Below are 26,436 nucleotides of genomic sequence, written 5' to 3'. Positions count from 1 at the left end.
ATTAAGAACAAGCTCACTTCGTAAATCGTTTTTTAAGAGTTGACCTCTTTTTGTTCATAAAACGTTACTCAATCATTTTGAGCCATACAAAGCCTAATTGGATTAACCTCATTCCTGTTTTTTTTGACGATATAATAACAGCGCTTTAAAGACTTCTGCCAAGACGGATGACTGCCCAATCAGCTTTGATCCGAGTCCGAGAGAAATATGATATAGCCTTCCGTTTAGCATAAACAGGGTGATCATTCACCAGGCGCCAGTAATCCAAGTCCTCGCATCCTTACCCAGATTTTTATGGACATTGTCCGACGATGTCACATGACTTTTTGGCCACTGGGCAAGGGCCATAAAAGCGGACTTTAATTAAAAGTCCAAAGCGAAATAAGTCATAAAAAGCCAGCAAAAAGCAGCGAGCAAACAGGCATAAACCATAGGGAGCAAACAAAGAGCTAAAACGCTGACAAATAGCAATTGAAATGTTTGCAAATAAAAACTAAAAAAAAAAAAACCAAAACAAACGAAGGAATGGCAATTGGCAAATGAAAGAGTTACAAGGGAACCGGATCGAAACACTCACTCAAGTTTTGCTTTTCGCTCAAAAAGCAGACGCCCACCCATAAAAAACTAGCTCCCCCACTTTTCCCACCGCTCGGTTTCAAGTTTTCTGTTTTGAGTTGCCGGCTGTCTGGCAAATTAATTAGTTAATTATGCTTTGTCGCTATTTTGCTACTTTTTGAGGCACGTGCCACAAGACTCGCGACGTGACTTCATCATTTTCGCAACACTCCAATTTATCTGTTGAAATATGTAACTTTTTTTTTTTTGCCGTCGCCTATTAACATGCAATGATTTGTGATTAATTTTCCGAAATAGTATAACTTACATTCTCCGTTTTTCCTTCTCTTTACAGGTGAGTCACGAGCAGTTTTGAGTACCTCGACCTTCGCCCCGACGGTCTTATTTATTATTTTCTGTTTTCGGGTGAGTTAAGGGTTTACTGCGATTTAACTTTTTATGGTCGGTATAAAAACAGAGCCGTTTATTGAAAAACCATTGGCACTGCAGGTCGTATAAGCGTTTATGACTTGAAAAATAAAACGTGCGTTTAAGGAAAATATTTGCCACATAAACATGGTGCACTTGGGGTACTGTCAGCTTTTCAGTTTGGCAAATTGAGGAATTTTCAATGGCTTTCTTAGACGTATTGAACACTGCCTCTAGCAGTGAAATTGAGTACAGAGATCATCGAATACTAGGTACATATATATGGAGAAAATGCCTTTAGACTTTTCACATTTTGTAATGATTCTTGTGATTTTTCTATGCAGCGCATTTCCAATAGATGCCTCATTATCCGAGCAACTTTGATTGAAGTGTTTTGAATATTTTTCTTTGCCTCCATTTATTTGCATCTGGTTTGATTTACCTGACTCGTTCGCTGGCTCGTCCAATTTCAAATGCAATCTCATCTTAAACTTTTTCTTCTGCAACCATTAAACTTGGCCCCTCATCCCAAGTCATCGAGACGACTCCAATCCGCATCCCCTTAGCCATCTCGCCCCCTTTTCGATTTCAGATCCCGATTCGAATCGCAATTTGAAGTGCCGCCTGCGCAAAATATAAAAAAATAAATAAAATAATGCACAAAAAGTGCAGAGATAAATAAAAGCGAGCTGTGCATGCAGGTAGAATCCAGAAAATTCAGTGTGCAGTTTGGGTTTTCTTACATTCAGTATCTCTCGGTTCCTACGCAATAAATATTCTCGTGTTTGCCGGGAGATATGTGAAGTGTTTCTGTGTTTATACATATTTAAACACTTTTATGGACGGCCGGGGAATAGTTTGTGGATATGTGGAAATACATATACTCAGCGCCGCCAGTTTGCCTAATGGCACTGAACTTGCTCTGTGACTTGGTTTGGTTTGGTTTCGGTTTTGGATTCGGATTGGCTCGGTCCACTGTGATCCATTGGACTGGTTGGGTGACGAACAAGAGATTCTATGGCCATGATGGCCATTTGGAGCAGACGCGCTGCGAAACGGTTCATTAAGCAATTTTCTATGGCATTTCCGTGCTTTGCGCGCTTTTCATCATTATTACGAACGAGCTCATGGCCAATTCTTGACCATTGCATTGCTTATAACGGCACCTGCATTGCCAACTTTCCTTACCTGTGCAACACACATAGGTGTTCATTGGCCACCAGATTCTGTCATTAAGGTACGAGTGCTGTGATCACTGCACATTATGCGGAATAGTAAGAAATCAGTGCGGATAGTTGGGCAGTGGACTGGTCCATCGAGAATTAGAAACTCTTTGAGTTCTTAATTACCTGTAATTTTTGAGATCATAGTTTCTATGTTCTATGTGCCACTTACTTTTCTTAACCCAGTTAACTGTGTTCGATTTCTTCAAATCGCCGATGTTTTGTAATCGCAAAAAGAGTGTCTGAAAGTATGCAACGGAAATGGAAAAAAGTTTAATTCATATAGATTTGGTTAGCAAATAAATCATTGGCAGTTTTCCATTTATAAGCACAAAAACCAGTAACCGAATGAAAACAACTCATGTGTGAAATCACATTCAACTTTATAAGTGCTTATGTGATATATGTATATCCACCACACAGCTCATAACACTTTAAATAATGCAATTGTACCTATTATTTTTGAAAGTATAGGCCTATATATTTAATTTCTGCTCTAAGAGTAGAGATTTCTGGTCTGCGACGTTCTTTTAAAGACCCTATCCCGTATTGGTGTCCTATTAATAGGTTAATTAGTCTGGTACTAAAAAAAACAATAAAAACAAAAAAAAACATTTGGCATTGACTTGTTGATATATCTCCGTCTAGCATCTCTCTCACTCGCTCCCTCTCTTTTCGCAATGACAAAGCCGATCGCCCTTTCCCTTTTCAGCAGTACTCGTAACTGTTGTTGCTGGTTCTTTGCTTCGACTCTTGCACTGCGAACACCCACACAAACACACAAGCACACTCGCCCCGAACCACTCACAGATACACCGGGAGAAATAAAGATACTTTTATATGTGTAATGCCTAAATTTGTGTACGTTATCAAATTTGTGTATATTTGAGCTATCTTTAACAACAATTTTATCACTTTCTATTTTTAATTTTTTTATTTTATTATTATTAGTCAAAGTAATCTAATAATTCTGCAAACGTTAAATAAGATTGTTATCTTTAGCTATTAAAACCTTAGTTTCTTATAAATTATATACCTATAAATCCATACGTTAGGGATTGGTTGGGTAATTTAGATACCATAGTATCAAAGTACTTTTAACCCCCTTTTATGCTCAGTGTACTCGTACAATTGCTATCGGTAGACACGATCGGTCGATCGTTGTCGTTGTGGCCATTGTTGCTGTTGTTGCTGCTGTTGTTGCCCGACGGCAGCAACTTTTGGCGCAGCGGCAACTTCCAACTTGAAGCTGGCTTTAGTCTTTTGTTTGCCCTGCTCGCTGTTGGATCGTCGGCCTTCCGATTGGATGCCGCAATTGCAATTGGAGAGTTCTGCCGCTGTTCTGATCAGAGTTTCCGCTCCGGCCGCGTGTGCTAGTGTGTGTTTTTGTTGTTGCCGTAAACAAGTTTAGCAATGCGTTTCAAATCCGAGCCGATTGTTTCGTTTATTGTCATGCTCGATTTACCCGCTTAGAGTTGCGGCAGTACGGAAAAATACAACAAAAAATTCACTCAAACTAAAACCGTAAAATAATTGTGATCAAAACTGCATGTGGCGAATAATATAATTGAAGTTTATTAATGAAAACCGAATAAATATAACATTTTCGACATTTCATACACGGAAAATCAGCAAAATTTGGCAGCTTGTAAAAAGGAAGTTGAAAGGACTTGTAAGTAAATGCGAAGACAGTCTTACAAAAAAAGATTTAATTTAAATTAGAAATAAATATTAATAATAAATAATTTGCTGAGATAATTGCAAACATAAATACAAAATTCTGTAAATTCCGGAAAATAATAGTTGTGAAGAAGTTTAAAACCTTCAAAAGTAGACCACATTTTTTGGAGTGTGAAAAGCTAATAAGAGAAAACATAGAATGTGACAGATGGAAATCTCCATAGGCCTCTCGCTCACTCTTTAAGCCGCATAAACGGTAAAATTGAAAGCTCTAAATTCGGTTTATTTTCGTTTTTTGTAATGTGTTTTTTCGGATCTACACTTGACCGACAAAGAGGGAGCAAGAGGGCACTAAGCCTCTGACCTACTCTGTCACTCTGTCGTGCGCTCCATCTCGCTCGCTCTGTCTTGTTGTTATTTTTAGTCGGCGGCTTATCAAAAGTTGTCTTTATTTTTAGCTTAGGCTACTTTAATGTAAACGTACACATTCTTCATGCGCGTTTTATTGCGCGAATTTGTATTAATTTAATTCACTGCTCGACGAGCGTAAGAATCGCGTTTTTTTCCATCTGAACTCTCAGAATGAAGATACAGCTGCGGTCAAAATAATAGTAGTTACTAAGGTTATTCCGTCTAATATTATATAGTTTTTATAGGGTTTCAGTAAAGGAAACAATATGGAATGAATATAGATAAAACGAAATTAACTTTGGTCAAAATCTCTTGTATGACCCTAACTATTATTTTGAACGCAGCTGTTGATGCGAAGAGGTGGAGAGTTGTGAGAGAGAGGGGGAGAGAGGGAGGTGGAGTCACCTGCTGCTTGTTTGTTGTTGTTTCGTTCTTGTTGGAGAGCTGTGTTGTTGTTTTTGGAGCATTGAGGCGTGCGTTTTGTTAGCGCGCCCTTTGTTGTTTTTGTTTTATTGTTGTTTGTACTCCATTGTTAGTACTATTATTGTTACTATTTTGATTGTTGTTAATGTTGTTGCCATGGCAAAATCCAACTTTCAACTGCATTTTAGCCCACTGCAGTTTAATTTCGGAAAGTTTAGTATTTGGCTGGTTTTTCGTTTTTGGTCTTTTCTAATTAGAAACTGATAGTTGGTTGAAAATACATTTTTTTATCTAAATCTAAGTACAATACAACATAATGGTAAACTGAATGGAATTTTCATTCTTGCGTTTGGTTCATTATAATTGGATTATTTATCAAAAGAACCCACATTATTTTGGCTTTTATATTTTTGCTTTGCATTGTAGTTTTTGTCATTTCCGCCAACCTTGATCTTCTCAATTTTCATTGAATTCATAAACTTCTTGTCCAAGGCTGTTTTCAATTGTTTGCATTGCACAATGCACAATTGCAAATCAAATTTGCCGAAAAATGCCGCCCATTACTGCGATTATTAGAATCTATTCGTTGCATTACAAAACTAATAGAATATGTTGAAATAGTTTTTTGCTTTTCTGCGAACTTTACAACTGCAAATGTATCTGCCCCTGAACGCGTTAATTGTTCATCTTTGTTTCGCGTTTGCTGAAATGCAGCACAAGATGCAGTTTTGCGCAGCCATTAGCGAAATGCCATAAAATTTAACTACCGCAGTGGCAGGGATGTATCTTTCTATCTGTACGTAAATGGTAGATGTATCTGGTTTTTGGAAACGCAGCACTGCGCTGCTTAATTATTCGAAGCCGCAACCAAGTCAATAATTAACCGTAATACATTTAATTTTCATTTATTTAATTACAGTACTCTTTCTAGTCGCTCTTTCACTTTTTGTGTGGGCTTAGCTGAAATTAGAAAATGCGGTTCCGCTTGTGAATCATTTGGATTTTCATTTCCATCTCACTTTGACAATATTCGACATTTCACTTTAAAAACCCAGTGCATTGACTATAACTTGCTAATAGTGTGGCATTTCCATGTGAAAACTTTTGAGAACTTTTCCCCGATAAACTACAGCAAATTATAATTGTTGTTAGCATATGTGGTTCCACTTGAAAATTTCCCCCCAACAATATGCGACCTTTTACTTTCATTTCTGGCCATGACAAAAACCGAAAGTTTCTGTGGCAACAAATGCAGCGCCTTAAAGGTCATCCGACTTGCGCTTCCCCAGCGAAATGTACTTCTTGACTTTCCGAGTTGGCGGGGTTATCTTTCTCCTCCAAGAGTAACCTTCAAGCTCATCCAACTTCCCCACCACCCACTTTATCTTGGCTATTCCATTGCCAAGGCAACGCGGAGGAGGTGGAGAAGGTGCTGATGGCCTTCTTTCGTGATTATGCCCTCCTGTTTTATGACAAACAAAAATTTATGCGTTTTGGTTTTCTTGCTTACGCTTAATAAATCTCACTCTTGTGAGTTTTTCTGCTTCGCTTAATTGCGAAATCTTCCTGTCGCCATCCACAGCGCACCACGAAAGTTTGAGGCGCCTGTGATTTATGTGTGCCGTCAACGTGGCGTATGAGTAATATTAAGGATAAACAAAATGAAGAGATACAGATTGGCAAGACGACAGCAGCAGGCGGCAAAAGGCCAAATGTCAGTAGTTCACTTTCATTGATTAATTCGATTGCTTTAAAATGTAAAGCCAATTTGGAGAGCGTGCTTCCCTAACAGCACTTAAACGTATTAATTCGATCGATAAATCCGTAAATAGCATTTACAAAACGCGCGACTTTTCAACGTCAGCAAATGGAGATTCACTTCCCCTCCCCCACCCCACTCCCCTAGTATAAAATACTACGTAAAACTGTCGCCTCACTGAGTGTGTCTTCCTTCCGCTGGTATTTCCTTTCCCCCCGCTCGCTTCCTGTGAGCTGTCAGCTCAATTGACTGACGAAAGCCCGCCGTGCCGCCCACTGATATCCACCCACCACACAAACCACCACCCACCGCCCACCTCTCGACGAATGTAACGAATGTCAGGGTGCGTCAGTGGAATCCCCTTAGTAGTCCTTCCACTCAGGAAAAAGTCTGTTAGCATAAGGATTAGTAAATAAACCCATTTGCGTATGCAATTACACAATGTTAAGATATTTCTTTAGAATTTAATTTACTTTGTAAACTACCTTAATATGCACACAATATGTTACTAATTACTTTGAAATTCATTAAAGGACACTATTCTCTCCGTGTGTTGTCCTTCGACCTTTTGTTGTTTAGACACTCTGTCTGTCAATAATATACAAAGCAGAGCTCAAGCCCTAACATCTATTAAGTAAACAAACAAAACAAATATGGGAACAGATAAATGTGCCATAAGCACTTGGGGCCCATCGAGGACTCGGATTGACGAGAAAGGACATCGGGGCAAGACAGGATCGCCTGTCAGGTGACAGGGCTCAGCGAATTTCGTTGACAGCCATTTTTGGCTGGCGTTTTTGGGTGCACTCATCCATGATTCGTGCACCAGCAGTCGACGACAATGAGTCTTTGTCAATGTGGCATCGAAAGATACGGCTGGCAAAGATACTTTTCAGCTTGGTTTGCTCTATGTGGCCTCATCTTTTGTCCCCCAGTGTGAGGGATACAATTTTTGACAGCTCCACCGCCTCCTTCTCCACCTCCGCCTCCTTATTGGGAAAAGGGAAAATGCGGCTGGGCTCCAAGGGTTGGTTGGTAATGAACTTTTCTTTGACAGCTGAATGAATGAGGTTCGAGTAAACGGAATGGGATTACAAATTGATGAAAGTTGAAGCTGAGTGACGACGAGCGGTGAGGCCTCAAATAGGTGTAACATGACGGTGATAATGGTTCTTGAAAGCAAATGCTATAACCGCATTTGGATTACCCAACTCCGCTTGCTAAGAGCGCCATAAACTTGAACCCAAAGAGTACTATTATTTTGCGTTTAAAGCTTTTCGGCTCTCGGGCACTTAGCCATAATTGAATTCCATACTTGCACTTCCTGCCGCCTGCATATTTTCACTGCCCTTCCGAAACTATTTGGCACACTAAGTCCCTGGGCCACCCACTTCCTCCGATGGCCCCCCATCCCCAAACGGCGCCCCCAGTAAGTGCATTGCAAGCATAACTTTCATATTGCATTTCCCATTCCATGCCCTCGTCGGAACTTTGGCACAGTTGGCAAACTTTCAAGTCGATATGCGACATTGGACATCAAAAGCCCACGCAGGCAGCTGATGATGAAGCTAATGGTGGTATTAAAACAACGTATCTATAGCTTACTTCGGTTACTGCGGTGATTATTGAGAAAAACTTTAAATTCAGCTTACTTTATATAACTTAGATGAATCCTCAAAAAGATAGTTACATTTCCCCATTTTCTTGCCGCCAATTGCTCACCTGCTTACCTACATTTTACCCCCATCTCTGAAGAGTTTTTCCCCGATTTAACTTAATAGCAGTGTGAACCACATTAACATCAATAATCATTGGCTTTCTCTCTTTTTTCTCGGGTGGCAATAAAAACTCAATCAGATTGTTCATATTTCCCATATCTCAACGGGGTTCGGCTATCTTTTTGCTGTCTACTCGGATTTGATTATTATGTCACGCCTTGTTAATTAGGTTTCAAACAATCTCTTTCGCTGCTCGGCAGCCACATCTTCATTTCCCGATTGCATTCAAACTTCCACTCACAATTATTCAAGCATAATGAAACGAAGTTGCATTTAAAAATTTGCATATTTTTCAGTTTACCTCTCGTTTTTGTTTTTTTATTGGTTTACCATTTTCGAGCGCCTTCATTGCATAACTTACTTTGATTTCGGATTTGTGTTTTTAACGCTTCGTAATTGGAACAATTTGCATATAAATTTAAGTTTATTGATCAATCAATTATGTGTGTGTCCGTTTATGGAAAAGTGTTCATTTCGCACTGTTTCCAATTGACTATCTTGAATGGTTTGATAGGCGCCTTAAATTTATGCACGGTCGTGGGAAAATGTTGGTGGAAATGTTAAACAAACGAGAACTGGTTCATCATGGAAAAGCTCTTAACTTGGCCCAAGGGAACCCGACTCTTCACAGTGACATCATCAGCGGTTGACTTCATCACAAGTCAATTATCGTGTTATTTAGCAGCAACCTAATTCAATTTGCAAACAATCAAATTTGATTTTCGCATTTCCGTGAACATTTTCCCAGGCTCAGCGGCAATTGCATCAGATTTGCTTGCATTCATGAATCATTTCCGAACGTTTTGTTATCTGCTCGTGATTTTCGCTCAATTTGCAATTCATTCACTTTTTGATGAGCTGATTAGCAACATTGTTTTAACCATTAATTTTCGCTGTATCAGATATATTTGATATAAAACATAATAACTCTATGACAGGGGATCTCCTTTTTCTAAGTGCAATGCAACGCCTAGTCATCACAAAATGCACTTTTCTCACTTCTGTCACCTTCAAGGGCCACGTAATTTGCAACGTGCATTGACGCTGATATTTCAATTGAAAGCAACAAAAGATAGCGCGCAGTGGGGGAAAAACGCCTAGAAAAGCGAAAAATAAGAATGAAAATATAACGAAAATGGTGATGGTAATATAAACAAAAAATAAAAAAAGTAAATGCGAATACCCAGATGGGTAAACGTGTAAGGCAAACTTGACCCTAATACTCGGGAACGTTGCAAAAAATAAATATTGTGAGCCAACAAAGCGCCTTGTTAGATAAGAGTTTCAGTGTTTTCCGCTAAGGTGGGCACACCAATTTCATGGATAAATAAACGGAACCAATAATGACATCACTACTTGTTTGGGCTCACTCACTTTATCGGACTTTGCATGTCAAGTGCTTGGCTGTAGAAAAGATTCTTTTATGGCAAATTTGAACACGACAATCTCTCCTTGAACACACAACTAAATTCATAATTAATACATCGCCCAAATCTTTGCCTTTAATGGCCAGCGATTGTGCGCCATACATATGTACATATATGATAATTTCCTGCATTCTCCATGATTTATTATTTATTCAACACTTTGGCTTATGCAAAATCCATTTACAGCCGCCCACAAAATAGTTTAATCCCTAAACTTGCAAAAATACAAAAAAAAACCCCAATGAAAAAGTACCACAATTTATTTCCGGCGCCCACAGCAAAAACAGTTTACTCGCTTAACGCTGCCGCGGTTCGAAAAAGTCGAATAAATTTGCGCGCTCAAAGGAAAAGTTGTGGTTCCTTTTTGTTGGGTATTCACTGTCGCCGGTTAAGTGTCAGCTATGCTCGCCAGTGCGTCAACGGATAACCACATGGCATCCACGTCACCATCAGCATCATCATCTATGGGCAAGAGTTATCAGCTCGGCGACTGCTTATCTGCAGATTGAAATGTACTCATGGGGATTTCAAGGTGGCATCCCAGCTGATATGAGTTCATTAGCAGGTTCACAGAAAATGCAAACCGTGCTTAAAAGTAGGTATTCTAACTTGCATACTTTGAAGAAAGAAAGGGCTTTTAACCATTTTACATATTAACTACATTGCATTAAGTTTCTATTCCAATTATTGGTAGTAGAAACTTGCCAGGCAGCGCAAATTAACACCAAGCTGCAATTTGCAAGAATTTCCCCCTCGGATTTGCCCTGGATATCCTGTTGTCTGTTGCCTGGCTGTTCTGGAAAGCTCTGCTCTTGCCATGCGCCGCAAATTAAATATAATTTAATTGTGATTAAATGGCACTGCGCAATTATGCTATAACATTGTTGATCAAGTTATTTCTTTAGCCAGTTCAGCCAGTTGCTTCCTCAGTCTCGGGTTGTCTCGCTTTTTCCCCCTTTCCCCCTTTTTCTGCCCGGCTAATTTACTTTCCGAGTTGCCTGTCATGGCAACTGCATTTGGTGTCTCTGGCTTGTCGCTTTGTGTCGGTCTAAGTGCACTCTCCTCTCTCCTCTCTACTCCTCTCATCCACATGCAACACAACATGCACATTGTAAAAACAACAAACTCATTGCTCATTCTGGCGCTGCTTTAATCGTCTTGGCTAATTGCGCCAAAGTGCGAACAAGGCGGGCATTTGCAATGACAGCTTGCAAGACGCTCAATCTGAATGATGGCCAAGTTATTCCTCCCAACGGCCAGCGAGTTCCGTTCGATGGCTTGATTACTTGTCCCGCGGCCATCTGCCATGTTGCACTGCATCCCAGAATTGACGGCGTGAAAAGCGCTATCAGAATGGTCCACCTGCGACCTTGTGCTCGCCCACTTTCCATTTGAAGTCCACTTTCCGCCCACACGCCACGAAAAAAACAGGCTCCTGGTGGGATTCACTGGGATCTGGTTGAACATGGAGAGAAAAACTAGTGAGTGTTTCTAAGGGAAGATTTAACTATATATTCATATATTATATATTCGATATATGTTTAACTTGAAGATCAATTTTTGAAAATATTTTAAGGTATCTATAGAATTGAATTGAATAGAACTGAACTAACTTTTTCGCCCATTGCACGTGCATCCTGTCGTTGCTTTCATCTCGACGCCTTTTAAACCGGTTAAATGGGCGTGGCAAGTATTGACATGGTTTTCCCAGCTGCCGCCTACCTCGTCCGTGAGTAAAAGTAGGTTGCTGCGGTCAGGTGGCATCAGGTGTGCCTGCAACTAATCCACTTTCATTGCTAAATAATGCGTTCTGTGGCTGCACCACTAAATGTTATTCACATTTTACCCCCCTCCACCCACCCGGTTTTCCACTTCCCAGTGGCTGTCAAACTGCGAGTGGAAAAGTGGAAAGGGCGAAGCCAATGATGGATGAAAAGGTCGATAAACCAAAAAGCAAACACTTTTATGGTTTGTTTGGTCTCGTCTTCACTTGGCTTGCGTCCCGACTTCTTGGTGTTTATGTCAGTCTGTGGATATATGAGGAAATTGATTGGCAAAAAGTCATAGCGAGAGGCAGCTTTATTTAATAACTTTATTAAATTCTTTAGCCACATATTTTTTCTCAGTACATTGAATATTGTCAGTTGACATCACTTGAGTTATAGAACGGACCTCGTGTGATGCATTATTCAATTGCGCGAGTGCGTTTCGCAGGCGCATCAATCATACGACACGTATGCTGCATATTAATAAAACCCAATTATTGGCATAAATCATGCGTCATGGGATGCGAAAAATCTCGACTGTCGCTCACTTTACTCACATCACTTACTGAACTCGCTGGCGGGCGGAGTTATCTCGGAATTAATAATTAATTAATTAACTGAACGCGTGCATGTACATTTCCCACTCTAATGGACCGCTTTTCTCGCCCCCCCTGCCACCCCTCGTGTTTACATCATAAATGTTGAACAACAGTGCGAGATAGCAAGACAACAAAAGCAACAAGCACTGGCAAAAGGAAAACAACTTGCCGCTTTTGGCCATGACTCGGGTAAAGCGAGTTCAATATATATTAACACATAATAGCATACAAGTTATATGTTCACATTTTAATAATACTTTAATTGCTTAAATAAGTTGGTTTTTGGAGTCATACATCGTCATAGTAACAAATTTCCAAGAAATGCGAGAATACTACTAATTTCACCTCCGCTGTAGAAAATGTGTAAATACAAGTTGTAGCGGGTGTAATGAATAAGTAAAAAATAGCTAGGAGTGCAAACTCATTACGGAAATGAACGCGCAAGAATATTGTGAGTGGGCAGTGAAACGAGCCGGCGCAATCAGTGATCTAAACACACGGGAACAAATGGCTGCTTTCCTCACATAATGATTTCGCTAAATAAATCAAGATGCAACCGATGCTGGGTGGCGCTTACTGGTTTCAATTTGTCGCTGGCTTAAGTGGCAGGAAGTTTTCGCAGCTTTCCACCGGCTCTTTGTCATACAAAAAAAAAAAATACACATAAATTGACACCCACAGCGGAAGTTTTTGTTTTGCTTGGCAAAAAGGCAAACTCAATTTGTTGGCGGGCCTGCGATGCGATATCTCCGTGGAATAGACGAGTATGTGTATGAGGTCACGTCACTCCACGTTGACCCCAGAGCCACGTGCCTGAACTGCCAGATTGCGCATACGCCTAGTTTCGCCTTGGTTCGCCATCAAAATTGATATAATAATTGTGGAAATCCTACGCTTCTCACAAAAGAGAGGGCGAGAGAGGAGAGCAAGCGAAGTTGCCCTCGCTTACATGCAAATATCGGGGTATAAGGGAGGTCAAAGTTCAAGCACAAAACCGCTTGACATTTGCCCCAAGACACACACACACGAACGCGCAACGGCCCCCAAAAGTAGGAACAAAAAAAAACTGGCATATATAGTGCAAAATGTCCATGTCACACAGGTTGAAAAGCGAGCTTGCCAAAAGTAAAAGTTTTGTATGCTAACCAGGCACTTAGCCAAAATGCGTGTTATATTTGTATTTGATTTCAATTTATTCATGTTTAAACTGCACACACATTTCTGACCTTTAACACCATATAATGCTTTCAATGGTAAATTATTGCCCATGCACAATATAAATACTACATTTTTCGGTGGCTTTTTAGTGGCAATGCGGCCTGTGCCGTTTTTGGAATATTAAGTATACGACAGGTTGGCCGCAAACAGGTTGCCGCAATTCCAGTTGCCAGCTGAACCAACGCATCCTTCAAGCTGGGCTACGCCAATTATGGCACGCACTCATTAGTGTCCGCTCTTGCATCCCGCTTAGCCTCCCTCCGCCACCCCCCTCCCCTGCCACGCCCCCCTCCCGCTTTCACGCCCCAAGTTGAGTTTACCGTTGGCCAACCTCATAAACCAGATAATGCCTCTTGCCGCAATTCTGTTTCTGTTGCTATTGCTGGCTTTGGCTCTCCTGCCGTTTAATGAGCTTTGTTTCTAGTTGCTGCCATTTCAGCCATCATGTGGAGCACCCCGTTCCGAACCGATCCCTTCCTGCTGCTGCTGCTGCTTCTGGCCAAGTCCCCAGGTCTTCTTCCCGATGCTTGAATTGGATTGCTGGTGTGGCATTGTGACATGCCCCGCCATCTGCAGTTGGTCCCGTCGCAATTCTGCAAAGTGGCACAGTGTCACGTGTATGCTCTGCGTTTTACCATCTGCTATTGCAAAAGTAATTAGAAATTGAGCAATCCCATAGGTACTTAATATTCAGATATGGTTTGCATATTTCTTGCCCAACATATTTTGTAATATATTTCTAATATATAAATTAGGAAATAAAACCCCCTTTCAGTTGGAATATATCAATCTTTTTATAGTAATTCAATTGATAGAATTGATAGCATTGCACCGTGCAGCATTTATCCAACTGACCGCTCAGCAGATCGATGCCTTTGCATTCTTTCAACACTTGCAACTCGGCCTCTGAGTTTTCCAGCTTTTCTCCCCGCCAATTTCCACTTTCGTGCCATCTCCGGCATCTTGGTTTTTCACGCCTTGTGGCAGTTACCGTTGCAGCACGTTTTTCGTTTTGTTTTGGCTATTTTGTTTTGATTTCGCTGCTTCTACTCGCAGCTCCCCCAAACACAACGGCAGTCTGAGCACACAGATACAAATACTCGGGGCACACACAGATACTCACAAACACTTGCGCGCGTTTTGTTTTAATTCTTTTGCTTCGCCGAGTAAAAGATAAAGAACGAAAACGCAGCGCACACAGGCAGCCCCGAGTTCTAGATACTTTTGTCTAGCGTTCGCCGCTCAGTCGCAAAATCGTTTAGCGCCGAGACGGACGGCCAAGCCGTTGGGAAATGATTCGAAATAAAATAAAAAAAAAACTACGGGAAAATCGCTGAAACAACAGCGAAGCGAAGACGACACGTCGAGTGTCTCTTGTTGTAACGTTGACGCGAGTGAAAAGCGCTTTTCTATTTTCGCCTCAAGTGCAGCCTCCTCGCTGCTGCAAAACCCAAAAAAAAAAAAAGAAGAAAAACATCGAAAAAAAAAATCCCCAGCAACGTTTCGCTTTTACACAAAAAAAACACTTGACGCGTGTGTCTTACTTTCTAAAATAAAATAAGAAAATCCGCAAGAAGATCTGAGACAAGAAGCTAGACGACCGCGTTTTGGGGCGGGCCAATTTTAGCCAGGTTGTAAAAATGCTGGCCCTCAAGGAGTGCCTCATACGGGAGGGTGTTCTCAATCTGGACAGCCCCGAAAAGTACCGGCCATACCATCTACACGGCAGCAAAAGCAGCGGCGCCATGGATTTTCCCCGATATCGCAGTTAGTATCCGTACATTCCGGACAGCATTACGCAGTTGATAGCGGGTATCTGTCAGATACGCCGCTCTTTTATGAGATATCTTTTGTGGGCAGTTTGCGGGTGGCACTTTGTAAATATAGTAGGGAAACCTACCTACTATTCCATGATTCCATATGTCTCTTAAAATAAGTGCTATTAATAGACAGCACAATCATTCTCTAATCTGAAAGATCGGATCTGTAAGATACACAGTGCGCTGGCCAGATATATTTGCACTTGTGAATGAGCAAATAAACTAAATAAATTTGTGATAAATTCGTAGTGATTTTCTGTCGCCTGAATCATTCTCTAGCCCAGCTTTAACTAATATAGATTTCAGTATAAGCTGAAAAGTAAACAAAACTAAATACACTAGGAGTCAATATTATTATTATTATTTACAACTAAAGAAATACAATAGGAGTCAACGTTATTATGATTATTTACAACTAAAGAAATACAATACATTCCCTATCAAAATATATTAAAGACAATTAAATATTACTCATTGCTCCTAATGATTGCTCATTGTTTTCACTATTTTGCAGCGATTTTTTATAAAAGTGCCCTATTTGTTATGGCAGCTTGTGGACTCCGTCCCGAAAGAATCGGTTTTCATTCCAATTAGTTATTTTTAAACGCTGGCGTCGCACAGCCGAACAGTTGTCCAGCTATCTGTAGTATTTTCTATATAAATGCGATTGTTTTTTTCACTGGATTATTGTTTAATAACTGTTAACGATTTGTATTGCCATTGTTTAGCAACAAATTTCCGCTGGAGTATTGTTTTTCCTCACTTTTTTCTTCTACCCCAACCCTTCTTTGTCTAAAAAACTTAGTTTTTTTTTTTCAAAGTTGGTGATAAAGCGAGACAAGTTACCCGAACCCGGACCCAGAAAGATTTTGTCATTTGTCTATGGTGTGTGCGGTGTTCCTTTGTTTTACGCTCGATTGTTGGTGTCTGTGGAGCCGGCCAGCTTTTATTTCATTTCGATTGTCTTTGCATATTGCTCTCTCTAAGTCTCTTGATGTATGGCCATTTTATTTGATTGTAAAAGGCTTAAGTGCTGAGGAGGAGAGGGCTCCAGTTCGAATCCCCAACCTGCTTATAAAGTTGTTCCAATCGGAGGTCATTTGTGTATAACGACCTGTTACCCAATCTTGGGCACAGAACGAACGAGAAAGATACTTTGGCCAAGCGGATTAGTGCCGATGGCTATCAATAGAGTAATTTACTTTGGGGGAATTAATTTGTTATTTATGTAATCTACCTTAAATGATTGAAAGTGGTCCTCCGCTGCGAGATTTTTTACATTACTATGAATCGTTTTAGTAGACAGGTGTAGTATAAATGAGTTAGGCTTTAAACTATCTTTGGTCAGTAAATATATTGCCATTATAAAAAGTTGAGTGACCATTATGTGGGATCGTAAACTGATATATAAATAAGCTTTCGATAAACGTTACTTATCATTTCCTTTGCAGAGTGATGCATTCACTATTAGACATGACTGAGCCTTAGCTTATCGGGGTACCCAGCAGTTTTCCGCAAGTGTAAATTTCACCAGCTCGCGAAAACTGAGTACTTATGGCTTCGATTACCGAACTGAAGAAATGTGTTGACTCAAGCTTTATTGAGGGTCACTCGCCCAGGGTTATCCATTAAAAGATGTACAAAGAGGGATACCCTGGCTTAGTAACCACTTCCACTTCCACTTCCACTGCAACCCACGCTCAATGGCTTTTCTTAACCCAATTTCCTGCTGATGCTGCCACCCACATATATATACATACATCCGCATCCATCAACGGCTTCCCGACTTCCCAGGCGTTCTTTTAACTGCTTTTGATTGCCAAACATGAAATTACTCAATTTGATGGTGCACTCGTCAAAAGTTTCCCAAGATTCTCCCCAGATGCGGCTCCCACTTTATGACCGATGTCGATGAATGAGGAGTTTTCTGGCTGTTGATAATTAAATGTGTGCTTATTGCATAAAGAAGTGAGCCACATCGGGGGGCAGGGAGTGGGTGGGAGTGCATTTGGTCGTGGGCAGCTTGCCCTTGCATTTAAAAATAATCCCAAACGTCGTTGCAACATTTCGCTGCCTGCCTCTTCTCTTTTTTTCTGTGGCAAGCAGCAAGCAGCAAACTGCAAACTGTAAACAACGAGACGGCAGCCACTTCTGTAAAATGCAGTTTTTTCCTCAATATTGATTCAACTTCTGCCTTTTTTCGTCCCTCGTTGTTTTTTCCGTTGCGTTGCAGCCACACACGTATTTATAGGCATTGGATGGCTTTTCTGAGTACATTTGCAAAAAGAAAACCTTCCTCTTACTTTAATTTGAATTGCAATAATCTTATTTAAATGCGAATACTAATGCGTTTACTTGATATACATTCAGTATATTCAGTACATAAGAAATGCAAATATAATTTTAACATTGCTAGTTAAATTAGTTTTGAATCATCTGCACTTTTTTCAAGCCTAATTTCTAGCAGTGCAGCTTTTTCTGGTCTGCCTGCGACTGGGATTGCCTTGACAATATGATATTTTTGCAGCAAGTTTAAGCCGTGCCCCTGTCCCTGCCCCCTCATGCCCCTCGTGGCCCCTCTTGGCCCTACCACCCCTTATTAATTATGCAACCTGGGACTGCGCCACAAGACGCAAGAAGACGAGAGCCAATCGATCAATCAGTTGGCTGAGTTGGCTGCCACACACAGAAGCGTTTGGTAATTCAACGCAAAGAAGCCGCAAAAATGTTGACAGCATTTTGTTATTGCATCTGATGTTTCTTTGTGTTTCTTTTGTGTTTTTTAGTGTTAGATGTGTAATTGTTATTGTCGCTGGAAGCGTTTTGGTTACTCGAACTCCCAGCTGTTTTTCTACGGCCCATAATAATTATTCAAAGTTTCTTTGGCCGTAGGAAATCTTTTTGCCAAAGCTGTTTGCAAATCGCTTTTCTCGTATAACCCATAAGGCAACGTGCCAATAGCTTGGTTTATTTATTTTTGTGGTTTGAATTTGGATTTTGGCATGCAACCCATTCATATATGTTGGAGAATCCCACGCTGGCAACTTGCCTTGCAGGATTTTCATTTGCAATTTGTTTACGGCCAGATTTAGGCATTGCGTAAATGCATTCGGGAAATATAATACAATATTTTGGTGAAGAAATGAACGAAATGTTTTTATTCCGCGCTTTTGATCCATTTTTCAGTAGCGAAGCCCTATTGAGCTGCGTACATTCAACTCTCGGCCATTGTCATCTAGAATGCCATTTTTCGACTTGTTGTTTTTAAACATTTCACATCTTTGTGTGTTGGCAAAACAAAAACCAAAGCGAATATTTGCTTTCAATTATTTCTGTTTTTTTCCCGGAAAGGAAATTTGCTAGCGATAAGCACGAGAGGTGTGCAAGTCTTGTGTTTATCATTGAGTTCAATATTCTCTTATACACATTCGCCGTTTTACGACCGGGAAAAAAAGTGCTTAATTTACCCATAAATTCCATATTTGTTTATGTCAAATATCCACGAAACATCCTCCTTACATTGTAACAAATACTTTCGATTCACTGAACTACACATGCAGTTTTCATCCCATGGCATTTCTAAGAAAATTCTTAGAAAATGGCTTAACACGTGCGCAGCTCCCAGCAGATTTGTCGTCTTTATACGGTTCGCCATACAATTGCCAATTAAAATGTATTCTTGCACTTGACTTGGCACAGAAAAGTTTCTCAGGTGATAAAAAATAGACGCAACTAGCAATCCCATGCGATTTTGCTGAAATAAATTCACACAGAAATTCATTTGAACGTAAAACGAAAGAAAAACATTAAACTAATTAAGAGAGCCAAAAAAGAATGGCGCTTAGCAACATGTTGTTTTACTTTTTAATTGGGCGTGGGATGTGACACGAAAGCAGGGGCAACATAGGGGTTAAGCAAGCCCTTTAATTTCGGATTGGAATTAAAGGGGGCTTATTGGAATTGCAAGGTTCAGGGGCATGTGAGTTGTTTGTTTATAAAGTTTAAGCTATGACACAATCTCGCCCACACTCGTCTGCTTTTTCTCTTCTAATTGAATTACAAACATTTGTGTGTAGTTTTTAGTTGATCAGAATTCTAAGTTTATTTCGGTTCTTTATTATTAATGGCTTGAATTTACTTAAAATGAATAGTTTCGAAGAGCGCTAAATATATAATTTTCCTATTATTGTTGACTTAATTGCAAGCCATATTGTTTCAACCGCAAACCGGCTTCTTTTCTGTGTTCCTATTTTTCCGATCGACAAATTGACTTTTGCTTTGTGGCTGTTTGCTCTCGTCGTCTGATAAGATATGCGATCTTACTACTATACTACTATTTGCCCTCTTGAGATGTGCTAACTGTTTCAATATTTGAATTTCACTGGGCACTCGTAATTGCTGGCCAAATATATATCCCGCAGATCACTCCCCACTCTCTCTTATTTGCCTGTTAATTGTATTTGTATAATTTTTCCTCATTCTCGACTGCCCTGTCATAATAAATTAGGCACAAAAAATTTGCTGAGCTCTTTGCATTTGTTCAGCATTTGGCCAAAAAGGCTGGTATTTTATTTGTGCACATTCGTGAAATTCCATTTGGGCTCTTGGCATTTGAAATGTGCGCAGCAGCTGTCAAATAAGTGGTTTATATGAAATAACACGTTGCATTACTTTCTGTAACGAAATAGCCAAATTTTCCGTTTGAGTTCTCTCTCTACACTTATGAGATTAATTAGGCCCTCGTGTGCTTTCCTCTTTTACCAATTTGTATCCCACACAGAGAGCATAACTAATCGCTCATGCCTTGGCAGTTGTCAAATGAGATTTGCATTTGCATCTACAGTCACTGCCAAAAGTACGCGACCAGCAAAAACTACACCCAGATGCTTGGCTATAAAAAGCAGGCAACCCTCACCTCACCTTGACATGGTTGTAGGTGTTTAGTGGGTGGGGATTACGATGAGGATGGGGCGGTCCAAGATGAGGGGGCGTTCTGGGTTGGCTGTGGAGCATGCAATATATTAATCCGAGTGCTCAGGTGCAATTTAATTGCTGCCAAGATTTGCTTTTTTTACGCGCCAAGTGCGGTGCGGAAAAAGTGAATTAGAAAAGCAAACACACGGGTGCCAAGAGGAGGGAAACTTTGCACTCAAAGAAATGAAATATAAAAGTGGGTACAACAATTCTATTTAAATTAATAAAAGTAATGAAGGTGTCTAAAAATATGCAAACTGAAAGATTTAAGCATTAAATACCTAATGGAGCCTTAATAGGTGTTCTTAAAGCACACGAATATTTTACTACTATTTCTTCTATTCCATTTTGCTAAGTGTAATAATCCCCCAGTTGGGGGACATCTTGCTGCATTAAGCGGAAATGCCGTTGGGGGAATTGAGTTAACTTTACCACTCATTTGGCCCACTCTCACTCACGGTTCTTTTTCACCTCTCATTTGCAGAAACCATTGCGGCCTCAAGTGACTTATCCACAGCACCTGCCACTGCCAAAACTAGCTGCCAGCCACCTGAGCCGCTGAAAGAGAAGCCACCACAGCAGCAGCAGCAGACCACCAAGGACTCGGAGGACTCCAGTTCACAGAAGAGTGCGCCACTCCAGTCGTACCGTGGTCAGCATCCGCACTTCCATCACCACACCACGCCCGCTTACTATACGGATCTGCAGCTGAGGATCCACACGCCGAATGCATCGGATGTGGGCGCCTTGAACGAAAACTATCGAAGTGTTTACAGTACTCCGAGCACCCAGCTGGTGGAGCAGCGATCGTTTCCGAAGAGCTCCACGGCCACAAAGGATCCACCGCTGCCCATTAGTAATCCGGCAAGGGGAACATTTTTTCGTGGCGACTCTGCGTCCAGCGACAGCCACTCAAGACTCCGCCGGAGTCAGCAGAGAACCGGCAGCGAGGGACGCTTCTTCAGATACTCTCAGGGATCTGCGAGCCCCACCAAAGGTGAACCTTCCCACGGCCACGAAGTTGGCGCCAGTCACTCCCCCATCACATCCACCAGCACCACCACCACCATCAGTAGTTGTAACCCCGTAGAGCAGGCTAGTCCACCATCAACCGTAGCTAATCCCAGCGGATCCGGTCGCAACAGTCGGCACAAGCAGCGTTTCCAAAGTCGATCTCGGCGTGCGGTGCGCGTGCGCAGTGAATCGCGTCCAATTAGCGCCCTCTACGACATAATATGCAAGGAGAAGAACCTGGAAAACAGCAGCAGCAGCAGCAGCAGCAGCAACGAGCAGGAGAAGAAGAAGGATCAGGAGCAGCCTAAGGCCACAACCGACAAGCTGGCGACCTTTTGGCCCCTGCACCATCACTACCTCAATCCCCCGATGAGCAGCGGCAACTCGGGCGGCAGTAGCGGCAATCCCAAGCAGCAGCAACAGCAACCGCAACAGCAACCGCAGCAGCAACAGCCGCAACAACCGCAACAGCCGCTGCAACAGCAAGAGCAGCTGGGACACCAGCAACATCTTGTGCTTGGAGCATCCAAGGAGTTGCCCGCAGGTATCAGCAGCAGCAGCAGCAGCGATGATGAGGGATCGCTGCGAAATCTGCACTCCAGTCGCAAGGTGACCAATCTGAATGCCAAGGCCACCTCTCTGCCACCCGAGGAGGGGGGACTCTCGGGTGGTGATGTCTTGTCCCTTGAGTTGTCCTCCAACCGACTGAATCTGCGACTGGCCAGAAGCCTGGAGCCCTCAGTCCGTAATATCACGGCATCCGCTTCCCAGGAGGTGCAGAGCTACGATGCTGGCGAGCCTGTGAATACCAATCGATTGTTTGTGGAACCCCCGAAGATACCACTGTACGCCATCAGAAACACACTTGGCGATCACGACCTGGAGATTGAGGAGTGCGACAGCACCACCCAGTTCGGTCAGGAGGATGTCTACGATACCCTGGAACGCTGGAGCCATGGGCACTGCCCGGAGGCGCAACTGGTGAACGGCGCGAATGGCCATCATCTATCTGATCCCGAAGCCGACCATCACACCGATCAACAGCATGCACATCAATCATTGCCAGTAGAACCCAAGTCTCATCATCATCAGCACCAGCACCACCAGGCCACCAATGCGCGCAGGTAAGCCGGAGAGACCCCATCTCCGCATGGAATCCACATCCCCGAAAGCATCACAAGCCCCTAAATGTATCTATGTAACTATATCTGTTGCGTGGGCAATTACGCGCATAATTAGCTTCCTTTTCGCCAGTCGTTAGCCAAGGAATCGTTGTCCTGATTACAGGCAGGTGTTGGGTGTCCAACTGCCCCCCCATGTTTAGTTATTCCAAGCCGGTTAATTACGCATCGATGAACAGTGGCGGCTAGAAAAATAGGTACTTGTATGTGCAGCTACTCACTTAAATTAGTAGTAATTAAATTACATTATTTTGGAACCCTGCTTGTAATCAGGACCACCTTTCCTTGGCTAACGACTGACGGTTTTTTGTTCACCAAATGTTATATTTCTAAATGTCGACAAGAAAGTGAGATTTTCTGAACCACAGTGTTTTCATTTCGTGCTACTTTTTTAACCGCCACTGTGATTGTGTGTGTGCTTTGATTGGAATTACTCGAGGGTCATCAAGCTGATTACCGTTGAGGGTGAAAGCGTTTTGTTCTCGGAAGTTGTGCCTGATTAAACAGCAAATGTAATGCGATTTTGGTTGTGTGTATAATTTTATTAAAGCGGCAACTTAGTTCGAAGCTAAACTCTCTCCACTTCGGCGGCTGTAATCCGTTTTTAAAGCTGTACCCTGGTATGGGTAACTAATCCTTGGCGCACAATCAAAACAAATTGCATGCATTGTGGGCCACCTTTTTCTTGTCGAGATCCATATGCCCTGCGCTATATGCCATCTTCACCCATATTGTTCGACATCGCGTTATACAATGCGACTTGGCGGCCCTATTTAAGCCGGGCCCCCAAACAAATCGAGATTCACAGAGAGAGAGAGAGGCAGGGGGAGCTTGTTAACAAACGAAATCCATGTATTGTTCGCCTTTTTTCTGTCGGGTGTTACGTCGTCCATTGTCTTGGGGTTGAGATTTGGTATTGGGATTGGGATTGGGAATGGTCTTTGGGTTTTCGGTTTGGGATCGTATCGCAGCGGCGACATCTTCGACAATCGCATCAGTGCGTGGAGTGCAATTCGCAGCGGCAGCCGGTGTTTGGTTCCATCAATTATAATGTGATATATCAAAGCGAATGGCACGTTGACGCTGTTGTGACCCCCAACCTCGGACCCACCATCTCCTCCTCCTCCTCCTCCTCCCCCTTCTTGGATCCCCCAAAAGAAATCCGGCGTAGAAAGCACCTGCTTTACAGCCCGAAAACCCGAAACTAGCGACAAGTTTTTCCAATAGGCTTTCGCTACAAAAATGCCTCATAAAAAACACGCGCGCAGCATTGAAGAAATGAAGATTGGGGAAGAAAAGAGCGAAAGAGACAATTTTCTAAAAATGCATTCAATGTAGAATCTCGACGAGGAAAAAATTTGAATGCACAGCAATTAAGTGTGGAATTTATCTGGGGCCCCGTTTGGGCCGTTTGCGGTGTCAACACCGTCATCCGATCACCTGCTGCGTCTGCTTGGGTATCCATTTAATGGCCAACTGGCCAGATCGCCAGTTAGCCTGGCCCAGATCGGCGATGGTCTAGTCCTGGTTTCGCTTTCATCGCAGCTGTAGCTGTGGGGCGACTCCCAAAAATAAAACGTGAAGCCACCAAAATGATTGAAAAAAAAAAGGCAGCCTCCACGAACTGGTTATTATCACTTTTCCTTTTTCCCCCTGAGATTTTCCAACGGGTTGGAAAGTTCTCGGACATCCAGTAGCTGATACGTCATACATACATATGTGTCTCTAGCAATTTATACAATTTATGGAAATTTCCATTTGACGGACGGGCAAAGTCAAGCATCAAGAATATAAAACTGAGCGCAAGGCAGACGAAGATCGTAATGATGTTCACAGCGGAGATTGAAGGCCCGGGGAATACCCTTGAAAAAGTGGTTCCAAGAAGTCCAACCCAAATGTTGATTGCTGAAATTGCTGTATCGAAATCTAGAAAAACAATTAAATTCAACCCGATTCCCTTTCTGTTTAATTGATTATTTCTATGATTTTATTTTGGGCTTCCTACTTTCACTTTCTGTCTGACTATTGTTTAATTACACATAATCAAATACTTTTGCATTCTTATCAAGCAGACATCCTAAGCCCTTGCACATAAATGTATTTCAATACAACTATTCAGTTTTCATATCAATTATTGTGGGTTTTTCTCCTACAAATATTATCCCGAAGTCAGACATATTATTTTCTTTGGGTTAATCCCTTAACCTACTTTCGCGAGCCTGAAATATCACTCCCTCGGGAGATTTTCCCTTGTTGACGATCGATATAATCATGGCCTACCTCTCTTCAAGGACGGACTGAAAGATATTGTATCTGTGTATCTGTGACCGCCAGGCACGAGACATCATAAAGTACGCAAAGCAAAAAGAGTGACATTGATGCGTCGCGACATTTAAATGTGCAGCCTGTCTACCTGACCGAAGACCAAAGGAACTACAATGTACAAGCAAACTCACAGATAGACAGAACTAACAAACTGACAAACGGACAAACTGACAAACGGACGGACAAAGCGGACAGCTAGACGAAGTCTTGCGCTTGATTGAATGTCTGCGACAAGCTGCAAAATTCTTCACTCGCTCGCTAAACAGATATGGGCAAAAGATGCATTGTCAGCCGTGGATGAGGAAGTGGCTCGGCTAAATGTGGATATCATTTACGGACTCCGAGATACTTTGCTCGAGATACTTTGCTCGAGATACTCCGCTTGAGATACTTCGCTTGAGATACTCTTAGCGAGCTACCTGCGCACTGCCTTCTGCGCATGCGTGCAATAGTCACACCAATCCATAACAATAACAGACTTTCTACGCTTTGTTCTTTGACGGTCGGTCGGCAGTTAGAGCCACGGCTTGTGTATATACATATATATAGATATATATCTTGTATCTGACAAATACCGCTGCTACCTGGCGCAAATGTGCGAATTTAGCTGCGCTCTCTTTTCGCTTTTGAGTGATTTCGTTGCTCGGCGGAGTGACTTTGTTGCTGTTCTCTGTGTATCTGCAAGATACCAAGCGGCAAAACCCAAAAAAAAAAAAACAAAATAAACCAACAACAAGAAGCAAAACCAACAAAAACAAATAACCGACAAAAAAGCAGCTCCGTGGGTTTCCACTGTGTTTGCTGGGCGAGCCGGCGGCAGTTGCCGAGCGTGTTTGCTGCCGTCTAGCCGTGCCGCATTTAGCGGAACTCTCAAGAGTTGTATCTTTGTATCTCCGATCTGTCGAATGGATATCTCGTTTCACAGCGATCGTATTTTGTTTCGCTGTTCTGATATTTCTACTGCAGCGTCGCGTGTTTATTTCCGTGTAACTAAATTAATTTAGAAACCGCTTAATGTGTGTGTGGAGTTTGTGCCAGCAAATATAATAAAGTAATCCAACCGCCTCCGCAGATTCATAACGCGCACCACGCGTTCCGCCAGTCGCCAGAGTTCCGCCGGACACTCCCCGCCTCCGCCGCTGCATCGCAGTGACGACTCCTCCTCCAGCAGTTCACCCTCACCCACCCGCAGACGGAATAAGCCAGGTGGTGCTGCTGATCCACCATCCTCGTCGGCGAACGGGAATAGCTCCGCCTATGAGACGGCAGCCACCACTGTGATGACCCATGACCAGCAGCGACATCCTCCAGTTGAAGTTCCTAAGGCTCTAACCATCGAGCCACCACCGCAGCCAGAAGACATCGTCCCGGGCTCCTGCCCCACTGCATCTGTCCACTCAGGTGAGTCCTTGAATCCCTTGAATCTCTATCTGTGTGTTTCGTTGTTGCTTGCGTGACGTCTCTGTGTTTGTTGCCTGTTTGTGTTTCGAGTTCCAGTTCGTCCATGAGCGTTTTGTAATGTCCTCACTGATCCTGCTTACTGCTCCTTTGCTTTCCAAACTGCAGTTTCCCATGCAAGGTTCTTTATTACCCTTGGGAACTTTTTAAAACTCTGCTTGCCGCTTACTTCACGCATCCTGTTTAAACTTCATTGTTAAGAACAGCATCCCATTTATCTTTTATCCCCAGCAACTTGTAGATCTCCTTTAGCGCTACTTACTTGGGGTATTAATATCACATTACCCCTTTGTCCACCATTTATCATTAAAGTTTTTTAGATCAATACCAATCAAATTGTAGTTATATGATCGCAATATCGTTCTTAATTACTTTTTGGATAGGTAGTGGGTTAAT

The 26,436-nt window shown here is 42.1% G+C and overlaps 1 protein-coding gene and 1 long non-coding RNA gene across 18 annotated transcripts in view; one reads left to right on the top strand and one right to left on the bottom strand.

Annotated features, from left to right (window-relative positions):
- LOC6533506 (supervillin) overlaps positions 1-26,436 on the top strand; it is a 115,204-nt gene that overhangs the window by 36,756 nt on the left and 52,012 nt on the right. For 12 of the 17 annotated variants that reach the window (XM_039374397.2, XM_039374400.2, XM_039374396.2 and 9 more), the window contains exons 3-4: positions 20,547-22,200; positions 25,655-25,983. In XM_039374397.2, coding sequence (XP_039230331.1) covers positions 20,547-22,200; positions 25,655-25,983 — 1,983 coding nt within the window. Of the gene's footprint in view, positions 1-14,513; positions 15,036-20,546; positions 22,201-25,392; positions 25,569-25,654; positions 25,984-26,436 lie in introns of those variants that run through there. The other 5 variants (XM_015194611.3, XM_015194607.3, XM_039374404.2 and 2 more) reach the window with 5 other exon arrangements.
- Positions 1,281-3,878, bottom strand: LOC120321554. The gene is made up of 2 exons (XR_005561219.2): positions 1,728-3,878; positions 1,281-1,608 (listed from the first exon to the last, which is right to left on the bottom strand). It is a non-coding gene; the product is annotated as an uncharacterized LOC120321554 (long non-coding RNA).

This window comes from Drosophila yakuba, chromosome 3L (genome assembly GCF_016746365.2).
Source record: "Drosophila yakuba strain Tai18E2 chromosome 3L, Prin_Dyak_Tai18E2_2.1, whole genome shotgun sequence".
NCBI lineage: Eukaryota > Metazoa > Arthropoda > Insecta > Diptera > Drosophilidae > Drosophila > Drosophila yakuba.
This window is presented reverse-complemented; position numbering and strand designations above follow the sequence as displayed.